Consider the following 18,292-nt stretch of genomic DNA (forward strand, 5'->3'; position numbering starts at 1 on the left):
GGGAGTAACGTGATCTACTAGTCTGTCAGCCTATCCCCTTCGAGTGGCTTACAGCCACAGGAACATCAAACAGCCTTATCAACTACATACTGACCACAATTATATCTACAGATAACTTTTGACAAAATTCCTAAAAATCGCTGCATTACTGGAGCCATCAACTGTCTCGAAGTTCATCAAAGAACCTTGCTTTCACAACCGTGATCGCTGTTGCTTCTCCATACTTGATGTGTTCCTGACTGCCCCGCCTTATTTCCACCACCGAGCCTTGCACGGAAAACTGACCCGTTGCATTTCCTCACTTTGCGCCATTACGTCCCCCCTTCTGTCACACTTCTTTCTCGGCTTCCCAGTTATATTTGACGAATAGACTTGTTCTATCCTCAGCAATCAGCATGCCTTGGAAAGCCTTCCGCAAGGACCTTTCCGATGCGTGCCTCCGAGCGAGGTCTCCCCATCTGAGCCACCTCAGGCTCGGTGACGAAGACAGTACCATTGCCTTTACCTACAGCTTCCAGTCCTGCATGCACATTGAATTTATTGTCTCCATTCTCGGTATGTGAGCGCCTTAATGATCTGGTCTTAGTCTTTCTTACTAATGACGTGATAGATGCCACTGAATACCCCGATGATCACAGTTATTTTGCGTTCGCTGTCACGGACAATATCCCCCCAGCCGTGTCCTCCCTTCTGGAGACAGTACAAACCAAGTTCAATGGTTGCTCCTTGGAAATATTTCTAGAAGGCTTTTGTGATTATCTTGACCAGGCCGCCCTTGGGAAAGAACCGCTTGCGAGTTCCCCAGTAGATGACGACTTCGACGCCATCTCAGATGATGAAGATATTGCCTGGGATGAGTACTCTGATGCCCCACGGATGGACCATTCCGTGGATATGAAGCAACTGCGGACTGATCTTCGAGCAGCTAAAAGCGCAGGCTTCAAAGTCGGCTATCTTGGTGACCTGGAGGGCTCTTTCATTGTGTCTGTTTCCTGCCGCATTGCTAGCCTAGGCATTTCACAAGACGCTATGCAAATGTGGAATGTCTGCCCCAAGCATTTTATAGTGCTGCTTCTCTATTATCCATGGGGTTACCGGAGCCTAGACCACATTGTATCCCAGTCACAGACAGCTCCTTCGCCAGTCAAGATGTATGTCGGTCTTTGCGATAGGTACAAGCCCACGACAATGTCTATCCCAGAGACCCACCAGGAGATCTCGAGCCCCGGTGTATCAAGCTCGATGCCCAAGTCGGCTTTGATATCTTCGTTCATTACTGACCCGTTAGAGACCCTTCTCAATGATCGGTTTGTTAGTATTGTACAAGATCGACTCAGACACGGGTTCTCATGGACAGGTGCAGAGATATTCTACAATGACGCTCAGGGTAAGAAGCTAGATCCCAAGGATGCCAAGCTTCCCAAATACTTTGTTCCGGAGAAATGGGCCAAGTTCACACCCGGCTTCGTCCAAGCAGATGATCTGCCACAGCACACGGCACATCAGCTATCCCTTCCTCTCATTGCCATGCAATATAGCCTGCGCCGTTTTGTCAAGTGCACCGAATTCTGTCTGAACTGCCATTGCAAAATAGACACCAGTTTTGAGGCCCTGAAGCCATACGTTTGTTCCAGTCCGTTATGTCTATATCAATATATGCAGCTCGGGATGGGTCCCAAGCTGGAATGGGAGATAGTCACACAGCCGTATGTCGTCGACATGCTCGTTAGCTTTGCTTATGCTCGGGCTGCGCAGGGGCAACTGACTGATCTTCCCTCTGGACTTGGCATGAAGGTTGTTTGTGGCGCCTCTACTGGATCGAGTCCGCCATCATGCACTGCGAGACTGGATCCTGCCAATATGACACTGATGGCCCGAGGGCCTCATAATCTAAAAGTTGGTGAATGGATTCTACTGAAGCCAGGCAATGTGTCTGATTCTTCATCGTACTTTCCATCGCTCTGCAGTACTGTGCTCCAAGTGCATGACCAGTCGCTTATCGAGATTTCGCAGCCTATCTCGGTAGGTTATCTGGCCGGCCAACAAGACTCGCCTCCAGTCGGGCAAGACGTGCAAATTGTGCCATTTCATCTTGAATTTGATAGCTTGAGTAATGAGCTGAAACAGAAAGCAGTCATGCTACTCCTCGACACACTACCTGATGTCTTCTCCATGAAAAAGTTCATCGAGAGCAGTACGCCTGAACACAGACCCCTCGCCTCATGGCATGATCAAATTTGCCCATCAGCTCTATATGTACTACGGTGGATTCTTGCTTCAAATAGATCATGCATCGTATACGATGATGACCCTGAACACCAAGTGACAGGGATGCACAACTACATGCAGTTCAGGCTAGCGCAAGGCTCTCCAGACAAAGAAGCTCGGTTTGTCCAGGAACTCAACAACAGCTCAAGCAAGGAGTTCCCCACGCTTTTGGCTTGGCACGGAAGTCCACTTTATAATTGGCACAGCATATTGAGAGAAGGTCTAAACTTTGATCGACTGTTGAATGGCCGTGCTTATGGAGATGGTGTTTATATGGCGAGCGATCTTCACACTTCTCTCGCATACTGCTGTCGTGGTGGTATTTCTGGAGGCAAGTGGTCAAGAAGCCAGTTAGACATCACTTCTGCTATCTCGCTAAATGAAGTTGTCAATTCACCGGGAAAGTTTCGGAATAAAAACCCATATGTGGTTCCTCAACTAGACTGGATTCAGTCGCGGTACCTGTTTATCTCAGGCGATGGTTTCAAAGCTCGGGGAGAAAACAAGAGCAGACCCTCCAGGGTTTACGAACAGGACCCGGCTTGGACGGCGCGCGGCCCAGATTTTCAGCCTGTTTCCATTCCTATATCGGCCCTTGGCACTCGACAGGGCCAGAGCCACAAGAACAAAAATGAAGCCGATGGACAAGCCACAGATAATAGACAAAAGAAAAGGAAATCATCTGCAAAAGGGCTGTCTGGTCTGTCTGGGAGCTCATCGACAACTGATTCCAACGATGATACGGAGATTGAGGATCTTCGCTTACTTGATTCGGATTCGGATGACGATGTCATCGGAAAATCAAGACGCATTGATGCATCAAAGTCCAATCATAATCTGAGACGCGGGTCCAAAACCGACTTCCAGCCCGGAACTTTGCAAGCTCATTCCTTCAAGCTCCTTGGACCACCGAGCTACGCGACCACAGCCGCAACCAAGTCACTACAGCGTCATCTCAAGACAACATTGCGCATTCAGGACCGAGAGCCCCTACATGAGATCGGCTGGTATGTCGACCCCACACTTATCAACAACGTCTATCAATGGATCGTCGAGTTCCACAGCTTCGATCCCTCTCTTCCTTTGGCACAGGATCTCAAGCAAAAAGGTCTCAAGAGCGTCATTATGGAAATACGCTTTCCGCCGCAGTTTCCAATGTCTCCGCCTTTTGTCCGTGTCGTTCGACCCCGATTTATCTCTTTCCAACAACGCGGTGGTGGCCATGTGACCGCTGGTGGCGCCATGTGCATGGAGCTGCTCACCAGCTCAGGCTGGCTTCCTACGAGCTCCATAGACAGTGTGTTTCTGCAGGTGCGTATGGCGCTTTGTTCGACAGAGCCGTGGCCTGCGCGCATTGAACGAGATGGCGAATATCCGTTTAGTGAAGCTGTGAGTGCCTACAGGCGAGCTTGTCAAGCACATGGATGGAAGATCCCAGATGACTTCAATCGCATCGAGGCGTCATGATTTTATTTGTTGACTATGGTTTTTAAAAAAATGGTATGTCAGTGTGTGACTATACCTAATGCTGCAACATTCTGCGCCAAGTTTCATTGTTTGAAAGCATTCATCACGGTGTCACAATAATTTGAAAGCATTCAGTTATCAAAAATAAGAAGACTGCAGAAATGGTAACCATCAAGGGGTTGTATCGTTTCCTCAGGTAATCGGTGTAGATGATTTGGGGAACATTCTATGAATTCTCCTACTAGTAGCTTCACTCAAGGGAGGACCAGTCGGTCTTCATGCACATCCCTCCCATCAGGCCCAGATCTCTTGTAAGCGCGCATATAAACAAAGCAATTAGATATGCTCTTATTTACAACATTTGCCAAAAGTTTATTACAGTCACAACCTTACGCAATTCCCTGACAGATTTATACCGAGATCGATGATTGCAAAAGACCAGCCTTCATCAGCGCCGGAATAGCCTTGTCAGCCACCCATTCAGTGCACTTCACCAACGGCCGTCTTTCCTCACCATCCTCATAAAACTCCAACGGCGATAGCCTCTTAAAAGGCTCAGTCTTCATCCGTTTGATATTAAACGCCTTTTGTTGCGGGGGAGCTGGAAGCTCTCGTAGAGCCTTGTCCCAGGAGTCGGGGTAGTTGGCTGCATCCGTCATACCAAGCAGTGTTCGAGAAAAGAAGTTTTCGTCGGACTCTGGTCGAGCAACGAGTTTAGTTTCGTAGTGCATCCCTTCTGGTGAGGTGATGTCCCCGGTCACTTCATGGATGGTTCCAGAGCCAGTCACTGGGTCTGTTTCAACGAGGATTGCGGTGTGATAACGTGGAGAAGGAAGGTCGGGGTCTGGGATTGCCAAATGGGTTCTGATTATGTAGACAGGGTGGTGGGCCATGTTGGATTTGCGCTTTCTGATATGGTAGTAGCGGAGGGGAATATTATAAGGCGGGGGTGTGAGGTAGGGAAGTCGGTAAGGAGGGAGGGAACTTGAGTAGAAGTCATGTGTCGTTGGCGGCTACGGCTTTTGGCTGCCTGGTGTGTCTGCCTTCATCCTTCATCGCTTATTCTCACTCACTATCACACTCTACACTCTATATTCCTACTTCAGTAAATTCTATGGCACGGGTATCTCGGAGACACAGGAACATGGAGAGAATTCCCTCACAGCAACAGCATAGCTCAGCACACACCACAATGACCACACCACAGATATGCACCGCGCAATTCACTACGCGCACAAAGGTAGCCCCAACCCTAGATGCAAAACTGCAGAAGCGATATAGCAAACAGACCTCACCGCCTTCATACTGGTGATTCTGCCTGAATATTGTTTATGTGTTGTTCGAAGAGAGTGAATAGAGATGGCTAGAAGAAGGATCTTCTCTCTACTGATCTCTTACTCTTCGTTCCTATCGTCATCCTCTTTTCCATCCGAACGGCATCTTGAACCATCGGTTCTCAAGCATCATGTCGAGCGAACTGGATACTCAAGTCTCTTACGACACGGATATCAGAGTCTCGTTGCCCTTTCTGCAAGCAGCGCGGCAGAGGAACTATGACTATCTGACTTCGTTGCTCGCTCAGGGTCATCATCCCAACAAACGCGACGATAATGGCTACATGGCTTTGCATCGGGCCATAATCGAAGCACCTGAAGACCTTACTACGGTGGCAATGCTGCTGACGTACGGGGCAAGTCCACATGCTTTCTTCAGGCCAGGGAACAGCTCGCTAGAGATCACGCCCCTACACTACGCTGCCATGAGGGGTGATGTTGGACTCGTTTCCCTCTTCCTTAATCATGGAAAGAATGACGTGACACCTCGTACCCTTAAGTACTGGACCACTCCGCTTGAGAATGCCATTAGCTATGGTCGTCTATCGGTTGTGGCGAGATTCATCGAGTTCTTCTCCAGCAGCCAGCTTCTGCACAAACCGACCCGTGGAATTGATGAATCGATCATCTTAGCCGCTAAGCTCTGGTACTCAAAGGCGTTGACCTTGCTTCTGGACTACAAAAAGCACCACATGTATCCTAATCCCAACGGGTTCGATGTACTCAAACATGCCTTCTGCGAAGCAATCCGGCCTGAAGCTTGCACGTCCAGCGTCCAAGGCATTACCGAACGAACTGGAAAACCCGGAGACAACACTCCTTCCAAGTGCGCCCATCTTCTAATTCAGGCAGGAATCCGCTTCAGGGATGATGAAATGGACAGATTGCTCAGTATAACCTGCAGCAACGCCCACTTGATCGGTGTCACCCGTCTGCTTCTGAACATGGGTCCCAAGGTGACCGGTGATCACATTACCCGCGCTATCGAAAGCCAGAGTTACCACATGGTGAAAATAGTGACCAAATATGTCATCACCAGTGGCGGAGAAGCCGCGATGAGGCGTGATAGCGAACCTGACTTCATCCAGTATGCTGCTGGTCATGGCAACTTGGACACCTTTGAATACCTTTCCACGGAGCTGAGTACAACCTCATCCCAGAGCGCATCAATGCCAACAACCGAGAGTCGCAAAACCCCCCTCATCCACTACGCCGTGTGGGGCCTCCGCCTCGACGTGGTCCAGCACCTTCTGTCAACTCGAGGTTCGAGCGCCAACGAAAAAGATGAATATGGCCACTCACCATTGATGTACGCTTTCGATATCGCCGACCCAAGCGACGAGAGCACACGCCTGGCCATCATTCAGCTCCTCATGCAGCACGGCGTCGATATCAAGGCCAGCTCCATCGAAGGACTGACCGCTCTTCATCTCGCCGTCAGATTAGGTGTTACACCCGCCGTCCAGCTCCTCCTCGAAAAGGGCAGTAACCCCAACGCGAAAACCGCCACCGGCAGCGATTTGTATCTCAGACGCAACCCCTCCTTCTGGAGCCCCGAGACCAACGCGCGCCTCCGAACCCCATTGCACTGGGCCGTCGATCGCCTGGCAAATGTTTCCGTCGACGTCGTGAGACTTTTGCTTCACTATGGTGCGGATATGAATGCTCAGGACGGAAATGGTGTCACGCCTTTGAATCTTCTCCTTGGCGACGGATGGTGTATTAATGGAGCTTGGAATGCTCGTATGGAAGTCGCGAATCTCTTGCTGTCCTGTGGTGCGGACGTTGATATCAGAGATATGAGCGGCATCTCGGCACGTCAGAGAGTCGATCAGCGTGATGCGGAGTTGCATGCCTCTGCTGCTCAGATGGCTTGAAGGCTAGGTACCTTGGTCTTTGGCTTAAGGTTTCTCTGGTGTATTAATTTTGACTCATGATTTACTGCTTGATCTTTGATCTTGCCTTACATGAGGGGTTCGTTTTACATATTGGCTTTGAATTTGCCATGATTAATTCCCTGATCTTTCAAATCTCACCAAACAGACAGGGTTGTTTCACATCTTCTTGCCTTTGGCTTTACTTTGCCTGGTTACTTCGATTTACATTTGTTGCTTGATCTTTTTTCGGAGACTCTTGCTTTGCCTTTGGCTTGAGTAAAATTGTCGCTTGGTGTTTGCGAAGATGATGACATATTGACATGTTGGTGAAGTGAATTTTACATCAGAAGAAAGTTTGTGGATGTGCTGTCATGTTTAAGCTTGCTTTCTTCTTATCTCTGGTATGAGACTCGGGATTTGTCTTACTTTGCTTTGCTGCGGGCATTTGTTGTTGAGTTGGGATAGGAATGAAGGCTGTTGGGGATGTAATGAAAAAAAAAAAAAAAAAAAAAAAAAAAAGAAAGAAAGAAAGAAAGAAAGAAAGAAAGAAAGAAAAAAAAGAAGGGAAAAGGAAACAGCAAAAAGAGGAAACGATGGGACGTGTAATATCACGATAATACTCTAATGTATTTAATGTTTTTTATGCTTTACGATAGTGATGATAGTATGATATTAATGCCACTGAAATAAATTTGAACGTATCCAAGTAATTATGAGATCAGCAAATTAGAGGTAGTAGAACAGTCAGGAGTACTTCGCAACCAACACAGGTTATTGTAGTCTGGCATGACGAAGTCTGTATAGAAGAGAACATTGAATAGCTTCAAGTTTATAGTTTGTGGTATCTAATGAGGCAAATTGCCCATATTCCCCTTCTTTCAGAGCTGTGGCCATCTATTATGACCGTCTTGGACGTATACCAGATATGGTGGTCCGTAGATAACAAACACACTGAGTGGTCGTTCAACCAGGATCGACTGGTGAACAGGCCAGTCGTTGACTGGGGTCAGTCGATCCCCTCAACGTACTACATCAAGGAAGTATCGTCCCCGTTGGGGGGCCTCGCAGGTGTATCTTGATATGACGCTGCGTCTTATGGCTCCGAGTACTCTCTGTCTCCGACCCTCGAAGTCCTGATCGCATCCGAAGAGCGTCGTGGCCGCCCTAAATGCTTCGCCGCGTAGGCAGCCTAAGGTATAATCATAATCCCAATAAACCATGACTTAGCCCCTCAATCACTCCCGGCCTCTTCCTCACCACCTTCCACTTCATCTTCAACATCCAACTCCGGCAATGTGAACTGCGTACTAGGCCCCGCCTCGGCCTGCTGAGCATTCGCAGCCGAGCGTCTAGCCCTCTGCGCAGCCGGATCAGACATAGTGATGGCGCGCTCACCAACAAACCTATCACCCGGCCAGGCACTCTTGCACACAGGACAACTCTCGGACTTTTGCATGCGAAAGAAATTCCGCATGCAGTGGTCGTGCAATCGTCCAGTACAATCGCGGTCGCCACATCGTTGGCCCTATACACAAACACAAAATCATTAGCCAAGGATGCCCCAAACCACAACTCACTCCCACGCGAATAGAGATTCGAACTCACCGCAGTAATAATATCCCGACACGCTGCACAGAACTTAATCTTCCTAATCCCCTCATCATTATACGCCGCCACCAACCACCCCCTCAACTCCATCAACCCTCGCGGACTCAACCGATAATACCCCTTCCTACTCTTCTCGAACCAACCCTGCTCGACAAGCTGCTTCAGCATCGTCTCCGCCTGCGTCATCGTCAGTGACTGCGCCGCGCCTCCCTGCGTCGCTTGCTGCTGTTGCGTCCCTGATTCCCGTCGATTCGCGTCCCCTGCACCTGCCTTGGCTAGCTGCAGCGCCTGCATACTACTTATGACCATTGCTTCCTGGCGGCGGGTGTTGTATGTGTCGAACATGGCGTCGAGGATGCGCTTCACGAAGGCGATTTCATCGGCGGAGTAGGTGGTCGCGAGCTGGGTCAGCGCGTCGCTGGTTGTGTTGACGAGGGCGTAGACTCGTTCCGGAGCTGGGGGAGGGGGTGCGTCGGGGTCATTGTTGTTGATTTCTATCTGGGGTAGTATGCTCCGGATTTCGAGGTCGAAGGGCGATATGGCGCTGTTGGCGGCTGCGATGTAGGTTTGGAGGTCGTCTTCTGTTATGTCTTCGGGTGAGACTTGTTCGTCGTCTAGATGTAGAGGGGGTTTGGATGTTAGTGATTGATGTGGGACATGGTTGGTTATCTTGGTGTAAGGTATATGATATGGGGAATACCTCTGACGGAGAATATCGCAGCCAGGATGGGCTTTGCTTCGGCAAAGGTCATGGTGGACCGCGCCATGAAGGCTTGGAGAAATGCGCGGTTGCTGTCATCGTAGCGCTCGTGGTCTTCTGCGTATCGGGGCATTTTTGTATGTAGTTGGTTGGGGTATTTGGGGGAGGAGATTGTGGGTTTGGTGGCTATATGGTGAGGTTGTGCATTGCGGATTTCTTGTCGATTGGAAGGGTTTTGGTAGCTCTTTTATGCGGGGAGTATATGAATGGATGGACAGGACAAAGAAATTGGATGCGACGGACGACGCGATGGACGCGCCGGCGGCCCCGCGTTTATTGGTTCTGGATGCCAAGACTGGAGGTTCTTTGTGGCATCCAATGTTTATGACTTTGAAGATAGTTTCTAGCAGCGTTAATTACTTATTATAGATACCATTAATATAGAGTATATTACCCTTTAGTAGAAACTCGGCTTCATTCCTAAACACAATCCAGAACCATATTGCGGATATCGCAAATGCAGTTGATATCATAGCGTAAAGAAACTAGAATAGAAATACAGCTGACAGATGATGGTCATTCTCCCCCAACGCCGCATGTAGAACAACACAAAGGACATTCCAAATCACAGATCCTCCCCCCCTCTAGTACCTCCTCCGGGTTGGCTCCGGACTAGGACTGCGGCTGACACTTCTCGCATCCCTGCCACGCTCCTTCAGCCACTTCTTCGTACTGAGACGAAGATCCCGGTCCAACTCATTGCTGGGGTCCTTCCGATGAATGAAATTGCAGAATCCACCACGTACACACCCTTCGCCGCTATTTAACCGACAACACGCTTCTCGGAAATCCGTAACCGGTGATAATTCACAATATATGGGTCGTGCCGCGTACCATCGTGAATTCAAAGCGTCGCAGGCTGCCTGGGCATCTTCTTCGTACTTGAAACGCGCGTAGACATTTCCGATGAGGTCTATCAAAGAGGAGATGTAATGTTAGCCTATATCTTACTACTATCCGGGAAAGGGATAATATAATGAATGGATGCGACTCACGGTCATTGTTATTGTCGCAGACAACCAATTCCTCCAACTCGCCGTACTTGCACATCTCGCACCACACATCCTCGTAGAAAGCATCGAAGTGGTTCTGTAGCTGACTGGGGTTCATCTTGCTCTTCGGGTCGTACGCGGGATTCTGGTACATGTTCGGCATCAGGATCGTCTGAGAGTATGATGGCTTGACGTGCTTCCGGGAGCAGCGGTCGCCATGTCTGCAAGCTCCGATTTTGTAGTAGAAGGAGCAGTTGACCTTGTCCTGCTCTGTACCGAAGATGGAGGCGAGATAGTTGGCCATGGTGGATCGTGTTGCGCCGAGCTCGGTTCGCGGAGATGATTTAATGGGCGATGATAGGAAAGAAGATAGGTGGAGAGGTTCAAGAGCTAGAGAAGATTAAGAGTACGCGAAGGCTGCAACAACGCAGAGACAAATATGTTAGCGCGACGTGGTTTCCCCAGCTCTTGATTGCAGATTCTGGAGAGCTTCGATCTCGTGGCGGCCGCGCTGACTAATCTCGGAGAAGCTTCTGGTGCCTGAGGCTTCCATAATCAACATGTACCTTACTCAGCTTTTTACTTGTGATTAACTTTGGGGTAAATTACTATTTGTTTATAGTTCACTAGCCAAGGAAAAGTCTTAGTTATTATTCTATTGAGGAAATTTAGCCACTCTGTACGTTTGTGGATGCAAAGCTGACTATATACGTTCCAAGCCTCTACGGCTCACACCCAGCCCGCTGATATCTACAGCAGGCTGGACCCCTTCCACTAAATCGGCAATGACCTTGCCAGTTCCAAGAGCAAGCGAGATTCCCCAAGGGCCATGACCCGAAGCAACAAACACACCACCCTTCCTGCTTCCTGTTGTGGTCTTGATGCCCTCTCCCAACAAACTGTCGTCAATTCTCCCCACAAAAGGTGTGCCACGATCTGAAGCAGGACGGAAACAAAGGCCTTCTCGGACTATCTTCAGGTCGTTGACGTTCGGAGTTTCGTCGGTCGATTCCGTTTGGCCTTCTGCAAGTTTTCCAAGCAGGCGAACGGACGCCGCCTTCAATCTATCCATCTCCTTTTGGTCCATCGACTTATGAGAGTCGTCCGCTCGTTCCGGAAGCGGGATTGTCTTGGTATTCAAACCCGCAATGTAGATTTCCCTTCCTTCCCGAGAGAACAATTCCGGGCTGAAGCCGCAGGATGGCGGCCATGTCGTGAACAACGCATGGGTCTCCCCATGATACTTTTCCTCGTGTTCCAGAGTATGTCTTGGAGAGTGGAGAACCAAAGAATATCCAGCGAGTGGATATATGGGAAGTGCAACCTTAGAGAATGGGAACAGGTCACGGAAGACCTGCGGTGTCCACGGTCCAGCGCAGACAACCAGATTCGTACAGGGGATAGTAGATTCGGATTTTGTGTTCAAGTTCACGATTCTGACGCCAGTGATCGTGCCGGCCTCGTTCCTAACAAGCGACGAAGCTTTTGTTGGGTAGTGGAGCTTGACACCTCGTGACGTGCAGCTGTCCATGAGGAATCTGCACAACCTCAAGGGATCACTAATAATCATCAGTATATTTGCTTCATTGCGAAAGGATTTAATCAGCCTTACACTTGACCGGTCGTATTCTTATCACTGATTTGCTCTACCTTCGCCCCCTGCTGCCGTGTCACCCATTCTGGGACCTCGGGTTCCCCGTACTGACTTGTGCCTGCGGCTGTCTCTGCGCGACTTGTACCTGCACGAAGCCAATCGTCGCCACGAGCACCTCCTTGGTTGTTCACGGAACCTAAGCTCAGCGCCACACCTTTCATGTAACCCCATTTCTGCCTTCCGCCGTGCTCGGCAGCAAGAGACTCATGTAGGTTGAATGACAGCTCTCCCAATGGCGCGAGAGAAGGCGCAAACCAATCCTTGGCTAGGAAGCCAGCAGCGTAACCAGACGCAGAGCAGAACAGCTCAGATGCTGATTCAATAACATGGATTTCTTCTTGCGGTTGGCTTTGAGAGAGATAGTAGGCAATTGAGGAGCCAATGATACCTCCTCCAAGAATGACGGTAGGCATGTTGGAATGGGGCTATGACTTTTATGAGGGTTTTCGGGTAACGATTGCGCCCAAGTTACGCAACCACAACACAATTTTTGATATGAACTTTTGTATTTCAACCCTCTCCAGTTGGGTCGCTGTCAAATTTATATAAAGTAGGAGTGGGAGTGGATATCTCCAGACTCCATGGCGGGGTAGATCCGGGACAGTCGATTCGATGAACAGAGTGGATCACGCCCTTCGAATGATGATTCCCGGATGAGGAACTGTGCACGCTGCCCGCTGCCATTTGCCCTTATCGAACCGGCACCCTTCCCGAGATGACCGGGCCGGTTCACCTTGTATTAACAAGCATCAGGATGCATCATCTTGATAATGTATCTATCTTGGACTTCAGATAGAGCAAGCAAGTTTGCTCCCTTGCGTGATGTTGTTGCTTAGAGATAGCGTTCCGAACTCGGACGGCCTGCCGATTCCGGAGGGCCAGACGTTTCCGGGTCTTCGTCACTCCCCTGAAAATTGATGGGAAATACATTCTCTAGAACGATCATAAGATTATGTGGTTATTTTAATACGCTATACTCAATTCTCTGTCATGAGAAGCAAGAGTTGAGACTACCCTCATGTTGAGTGGTAGACCCATACGCCCTACTCAAGGTACCGGGAAATAGTATAGCTTCCCCACGGGCTTCATGATACAGTGGATTCTCTCCAGATTGTTTAGGCCCTTGGCAGATATTCTAGAATTTTCTAAGACATGCTCTGTTCATAGAATGGCATTTGCATTTGGGAATTGATTTCTGGACCCTAAAGAATATAGGCGTGGTATATACAAGCCATTACAGTGTATGTCTGCGGCTGAATGGAGGTCATTGGAGGACTGACTAGCCACATATTATTCAGTATCAAAGTCGGTCAGTGGAATATAGATTCCACTTCTAACCAATAATAGAGACTGGCGTATAGTATGATGGCACTATACGATGTCCTACTATACCTTCCCACGGGCTCCACTCAACCATGGTTAATGTTTTCCGCGGAAAAGTCAACCTTTCAAGAGACAATTACTTCAAGGAACTTGTCAGAAGACTGGGAATAGTGTGACTGGGGAAATGTAGTCATCTTGGTACTATTTCAGTCTAGAAGGTCTATGGCAGTGGATTTGACTAGCGTCATACATAAAACAGCGGAAGAATTGCCGACAAAGACCCCACGTTCCCCCTCGTTTCATCAGCGCCTAAGCTCGCGGCATGTCACAATTCTCCTTGTCATAGTAAGTAATGCTCTATTTCTCAGTCACATGAACACTGAAGGGGATACTTTTTCCATCGAGATGTCATTCTCCTGGATGGTACCACTACTGCCCAGCCGCTGCTCCATACTACAGAACGAAAACAGGCTTGCACAAGGTTGTGTCCCGCGGGAACCAGTGTAACCCTTCGATTAACTTCTCATCCAGCTACAGCTATTCTTAGTATACTAGCAGGCACATTGTGATTTATGTCTATTATGGCCATCCACCAAGTCAATTATAATGGCTCCCTATGAGCTCCCAAGAGTTGTACCTGGTGACGCCGCCAACATATTGGTGGGCAACTCTCAGTACTGTAATGTGTCGGGGGAAGGCCCACCGACTCCTTCAAAATTGTCAGATTAAGGTTATCGGAAGTATGTATCTCAGGCAAACAACTGCTCAGTATAACACAGTTCACCTACTCTACGCAGCGAGCAGGTGGTAGGGCTTAGCGCCATGGGCTCTATCATCCACGTACTCTTTAGGTTTGTCAGACGCCTGAAGGATAGGAACAAATTCGAGCCAGACCGCGTGCACTACCTCACATCTCCAACAGAGGGGTTCGATGAAGTAATCGAATAAAATAAAGCATGCCTGTTCGTCGGTGGTAATGAACATGGAAGCGCAGCCACAGGGTCAATTGCACGGGGGATATGGCACATAGCTCTCGTAGTAAACCCTCCGTCGGCCCGTCCGTTCTTGGAAGGCAAGTGGCCGGTCCGATACGAGAGCATCCACCCCCACTCTCGTCATAGCATCCATTTATTCAGCCACTTGCTGTGCAACCAGACCAGTTCCATCGTCACACAAACCAAGCACAATGTCGAGCAAGACTATCATCGTTACCGGTGCCTCTCGAGGTAATATTGTTCAACCCATCCAATATTCCCAACCCCAATTCATCCGCAACCTCAACCCCGCAGTCACTGACCACACTCGCACACCCAGGAATCGGCCTCGCCATCGCGAAATACCTCCTCACCGCACCCCAATCCCACAATGTTGTCGTGATCGCTCGTAGTCGCGAACCCCTCGAGAAGCTCAAGGAGCAATACAGCAAGCAGGTCGAAGTGCTCAATGGAGACCTGGCCGATTTCTCCCTCGGTCAGAAGGCCGTGGACCTGGCTCTCAAGTCCTTCGGCCGTCTGGACGGCATGGTCCTCAACCACGGCATGCTTGGACAAGTAGGCAAGGTCAAGGATGCCGATTTCGCGCAATGGAAGCACGCGTTCGACGTGAACTTTATCAGTCTTACTGCTTTCGTAAGTGCGAGTTTTCGAATTCATGGCGGATAGTGATACATCAATGGACCTTGATAGCTAACGCATTGATATTCATTATCTGCTTAGATCAAAGCCGGTCTTCCCGCCCTCCGTGAATCCAAGGGAAAAATTATCTTCACTTCGTCGGGTGCTGCCGTCACGGCTTATAGAGGATGGGCTCTTTACGGTGCGACCAAGGCCGCCATGAACCACCTCGCTTTGAGCTTGGGCGAGGAAGAACCCGAGGTTACTACAATTTCTATCCGGCCTGGTATGGTTGACACCGAGATGCAGCGGGAGCTGCGTGAGGACCACGCTACGACTCTGGAGCCGCAGATGCATGCCAAGTTTACGACGGTCCACAAGGATGGCAAGCTCCTCAAGCCAGAGCAGCCCGGCCATGTTATGGCCAAGCTGGTGTTGGACGCTCCTAACGAGCTTACTGGGAAGTTCTTCACGTGAGTGATTTTGAAAACTCTTCAGATTCAGAATAAAGCTAATAGCTAAACTAGGTGGAACGACAAGGCTCTCGAGGCGTTCCAGGAGTAGATTACAACTAGATGATTCTTATGAAGACAGTCAGTATATACCGTCAACAAGACTCAATATAGAACATATTGCGAAATAGAATACAAATCAGCCGAAAGATGAAAAGCAGGTTACATTTCGGAAGCATTAGGCGTGAACCTTCATACTTAGCATGGAATGTAATGTGATCATCATGTAAAAAAGTGTGGACGCATAGAAAAAATTATTATCGCATACCTTACGGATATCGAAGCGAGGTTATTGTGTGGTCGTGATAAGCGATTTGCAGATTCTGCACCTAGATTCTTTGAACAAGTCAGCAATGTACAATGCAATGACTGATTGGCAAATTCCGAATGTGAGGAAATATTTCAGTGGTCCGTTTGGCTTGGACAGTGTACGTCACCATAGATGGTATGATAGGGGCGACAACGATGTTCATCATGATAATTGAAGGCAAATAAGGGAGAAAAGGGTGAAATACATACCATTGAAGTTAGTTCCTTGAGAGATTTCAAGAATTGAGCAAGCAAAACAAGAAAAGTGAAGCCATTTTTCACTTTCTGTTGTGCGAAGAGCACTGCATGAGTGAAGAAATCATGAACCGAAAAAAAGCTGTGAACCGAGATTAAAAACCCCAGAGGCGGTATGTTTCTGCCGGGCGGTTCTTCCGTTCCGTGACGAGTCCCTCCGCGCCGGGATTTAATCGCAGCTATTTATACCAACCAGTTGCTCCCCGCGCACCGTCACAATACATACTTTCCAATCTGGAGCCAACTTCCACCACTGTGCAGAACGCGCGTTTCGCCTAGTTCCTTCCTTGTCGCCCATCATGTCAGATCGCGAATTTAGTGGTAAGTTTTATTCCAGATTACTTCCTCGCGCAAATTCAAGGTATCGAGCTAACTCGCGCTTTTCCTACTAGCCAACGACGACTTGTCGCTACCTAAAGGTATGTCGCCTTCCTCCGTGTTGTCGCGTCGCATCAACTCCCCCACGTTCGAGCTCGTCGGGGCCAGTCGCCCTTTGCTTTGTTTTCCTCGGATTCAGTACATAACATAATCAAATATACATCATATACTAAATCGCAAACTATACAGCGACGGTTCAAAAGATTATCACCGAGATCCTACCACCCTCATCCGGCCAGACTTTCTCCAAAGATGCCCGCGATCTCCTCATGGAATGCTGCGTCGAGTTCATCACCTTGATCTCCTCCGAAGCCAACGACATCAGCGAAAAGGAGGCCAAGAAGACTATCGCCTGCGAACATGTCGAGCGCGCCCTCCGTGATCTCGGTTTCAGCGACTACATTCCCGACGTCCTTGCTGTCGCGGAGGAGCATAAAGAGCAGCTGAAGGTATGTGGCTGACACCCTCCCCTTGTTCATGGCGTTATCCGGCTGACCTTATCGATTACACTAGTCGCGAGAGAAGAAGCAGAGCAAGATGGAGCAGAGTGGGTTGTCCGAAGAGGAGCTTCTACGGCAACAACAGGAGTTGTTCCGCTCAGCCACCGAGAAGTACCATGCTGCTCCGGAGTAAAGATCACGAGTTCTGGATATCCGGAAAGGCGAAAAGTAATGCGGTTGGTCTCATGCTGGTCATAGAGGGTCTGGTTTCGGAGTTCTTGGGACGTTTTCCTACGACGGGGGCTTGGAGTTTGGGTGGTTATGGTATCTTACGCTTTATACGCTTTGTGGGAAGGGGGCTCATTTATCTATTTTCATACTATTTTCTATCTTCTCTCGGCTGCGGCAGTCTTTCGAATACCTTATACTATTTATTGATGTGCATGGCGGTACACGGATGCCTTTGACAGGAGGATATGTTTCATTGGTAGTGCTTGTACCCATGGTAATGACTATGGTCGATTTCCGGGCAATACCAATAGCAGGGACTAAGATAGTGTCCAAATACCTTGGCAGCATTGCAGCTCGCTAGGCGTTGGTCGGGGCTATCCTGACCCAGTACCAGTTACATTCTAATCTAATAGCTTCCTACCGTACTTTTGTTACTCTTTCAATGTCTGAAAACCAGACTGCAGTAAATGATATGGCATGATCTCTCCCTTAAGTCCCTCTCTATATTCTCGGGTACTTCATAGCAGTATATACTAACACCGACTCACCGCGAATCGAGACTCATCACGTTTGGCTAACCTGTTGACTTCACCACTATCACCGCACTGTATAATAGTATCATAGGTCTACCTACAGTTCTTATGATTAGAGTTATAAAAGAACAAGAAGCATACCAACTAGCTAGTAATAGCCAGGTAAAAAAATAATAATAAAAACATACAACAGAAGGGATTCGCTGGTGGTCACCCACCCAACTACTAACCTCCCGGCGTGTGGCTTAAGTACGGCTGAGCGGACGGGAAGCCCTGTTTTCCACACCCTGTGGTCGTATGTACTAGACATTTTGATGCAATAGGTTATATTGTACTCTAGCATATGTTAGCTTCCATTAAATTGCCGCCTTCTCGTCTGTGGGTTGGGAACGAGGATGAACTTCAGAAGAGGTGTTGGGGGTCCTATGGGGCGGGGTTGGTGTTAGAGAATGAGATGGGATGTATGTAAGAACTGTTTATATGATATCTAGAGAGCTATTATTTACTCAGGGCTTCTGCTAATGCTACTATTTGGATTACTGTGGCTTCTTCGGTATCATCCACTCGTTATATATAAACGGGTAGGGCTTTTGTTTGTCGGAAACTATTATGCTAGTAAACTGACACCGGGGAAAGAATGATACCCCCCAACTACATGTAAGGAAAAGCACAACCGCAATGAAAATAACAGTAATAACCCCAATCGTCTGCTCACAGTAGAGGAAGAAATCAAAGGTG

The 18,292-nt window shown here is 48.7% G+C and overlaps 8 protein-coding genes and 1 non-coding gene across 9 annotated transcripts; 4 read left to right on the forward strand and 5 right to left on the reverse strand.

Annotated features, from left to right (window-relative positions):
* Positions 1-395: 395 nt before the first annotated feature.
* On the forward strand, positions 396-3,735 carry AtWU_05057 (putative ubiquitin conjugating enzyme; the record flags this gene model as incomplete). Its single annotated transcript, XM_035500167.1, has 2 exons — positions 396-555; positions 611-3,735. 2 exons carry the CDS (start codon positions 396-398, stop codon positions 3,733-3,735), a joined length of 3,285 nt encoding a protein of 1,094 aa, XP_035356060.1.
* A 410-nt stretch (positions 3,736-4,145) lies between these two features.
* AtWU_05058 (similar to An01g01030) lies at positions 4,146-4,628 on the reverse strand (the record flags this gene model as incomplete). Its single annotated transcript, XM_035500168.1, has 1 exon — positions 4,146-4,628. The coding sequence occupies one exon, from the start codon at positions 4,626-4,628 to the stop codon at positions 4,146-4,148; it is 483 nt and encodes a 160-aa protein (XP_035356061.1).
* Positions 4,629-5,200: 572 nt separating this feature from the next.
* AtWU_05059 (ankyrin) lies at positions 5,201-6,946 on the forward strand (the record flags this gene model as incomplete). The annotated part of the gene is made up of 1 exon (XM_035500169.1): positions 5,201-6,946. One exon carries the CDS (start codon positions 5,201-5,203, stop codon positions 6,944-6,946), a length of 1,746 nt encoding a protein of 581 aa, XP_035356062.1.
* A 1,231-nt stretch (positions 6,947-8,177) lies between these two features.
* On the reverse strand, positions 8,178-9,387 carry AtWU_05060 (non-structural maintenance of chromosomes element 1 family protein; the record flags this gene model as incomplete). Its single annotated transcript, XM_035500170.1, has 3 exons — positions 8,178-8,471; positions 8,552-9,168; positions 9,255-9,387. The coding sequence occupies 3 exons, from the start codon at positions 9,385-9,387 to the stop codon at positions 8,178-8,180; spliced, it is 1,044 nt and encodes a 347-aa protein (XP_035356063.1).
* A 511-nt stretch (positions 9,388-9,898) lies between these two features.
* AtWU_05061 (zinc finger CCCH domain-containing protein) lies at positions 9,899-10,610 on the reverse strand (the record flags this gene model as incomplete). Its single annotated transcript, XM_035500171.1, has 3 exons — positions 9,899-10,073; positions 10,149-10,227; positions 10,310-10,610. 3 exons carry the CDS (start codon positions 10,608-10,610, stop codon positions 9,899-9,901), a joined length of 555 nt encoding a protein of 184 aa, XP_035356064.1.
* A 399-nt stretch (positions 10,611-11,009) lies between these two features.
* Positions 11,010-12,373, reverse strand: AtWU_05062 (NAD(P)/FAD-dependent oxidoreductase; the record flags this gene model as incomplete). Its single annotated transcript, XM_035500172.1, has 2 exons — positions 11,010-11,865; positions 11,919-12,373. The coding sequence occupies 2 exons, from the start codon at positions 12,371-12,373 to the stop codon at positions 11,010-11,012; spliced, it is 1,311 nt and encodes a 436-aa protein (XP_035356065.1).
* Positions 12,374-14,469: 2,096 nt separating this feature from the next.
* On the forward strand, positions 14,470-15,460 carry AtWU_05063 (SDR family oxidoreductase; the record flags this gene model as incomplete). The annotated part of the gene is made up of 4 exons (XM_035500173.1): positions 14,470-14,509; positions 14,598-14,911; positions 14,999-15,369; positions 15,424-15,460. 4 exons carry the CDS (start codon positions 14,470-14,472, stop codon positions 15,458-15,460), a joined length of 762 nt encoding a protein of 253 aa, XP_035356066.1.
* Positions 15,461-16,271: 811 nt separating this feature from the next.
* Positions 16,272-16,983, forward strand: nctB (negative cofactor 2 transcription regulator complex subunit NCB2; the record flags this gene model as incomplete). The annotated part of the gene is made up of 4 exons (XM_035500174.1): positions 16,272-16,293; positions 16,365-16,391; positions 16,540-16,799; positions 16,864-16,983. The coding sequence occupies 4 exons, from the start codon at positions 16,272-16,274 to the stop codon at positions 16,981-16,983; spliced, it is 429 nt and encodes a 142-aa protein (XP_035356067.1).
* A 752-nt stretch (positions 16,984-17,735) lies between these two features.
* AtWU_r32 lies at positions 17,736-17,851 on the reverse strand. Its single transcript, XR_004775213.1, has one exon. It is a non-coding gene; the product is annotated as a 5S ribosomal RNA (ribosomal RNA).
* Positions 17,852-18,292: the final 441 nt, after the last annotated feature.

This window comes from Aspergillus tubingensis, assembly GCF_013340325.1.
Source record: "Aspergillus tubingensis WU-2223L DNA, scaffold_7, whole genome shotgun sequence".
NCBI classification, from domain to species: Eukaryota; Fungi; Ascomycota; class Eurotiomycetes; order Eurotiales; family Aspergillaceae; genus Aspergillus; species Aspergillus tubingensis.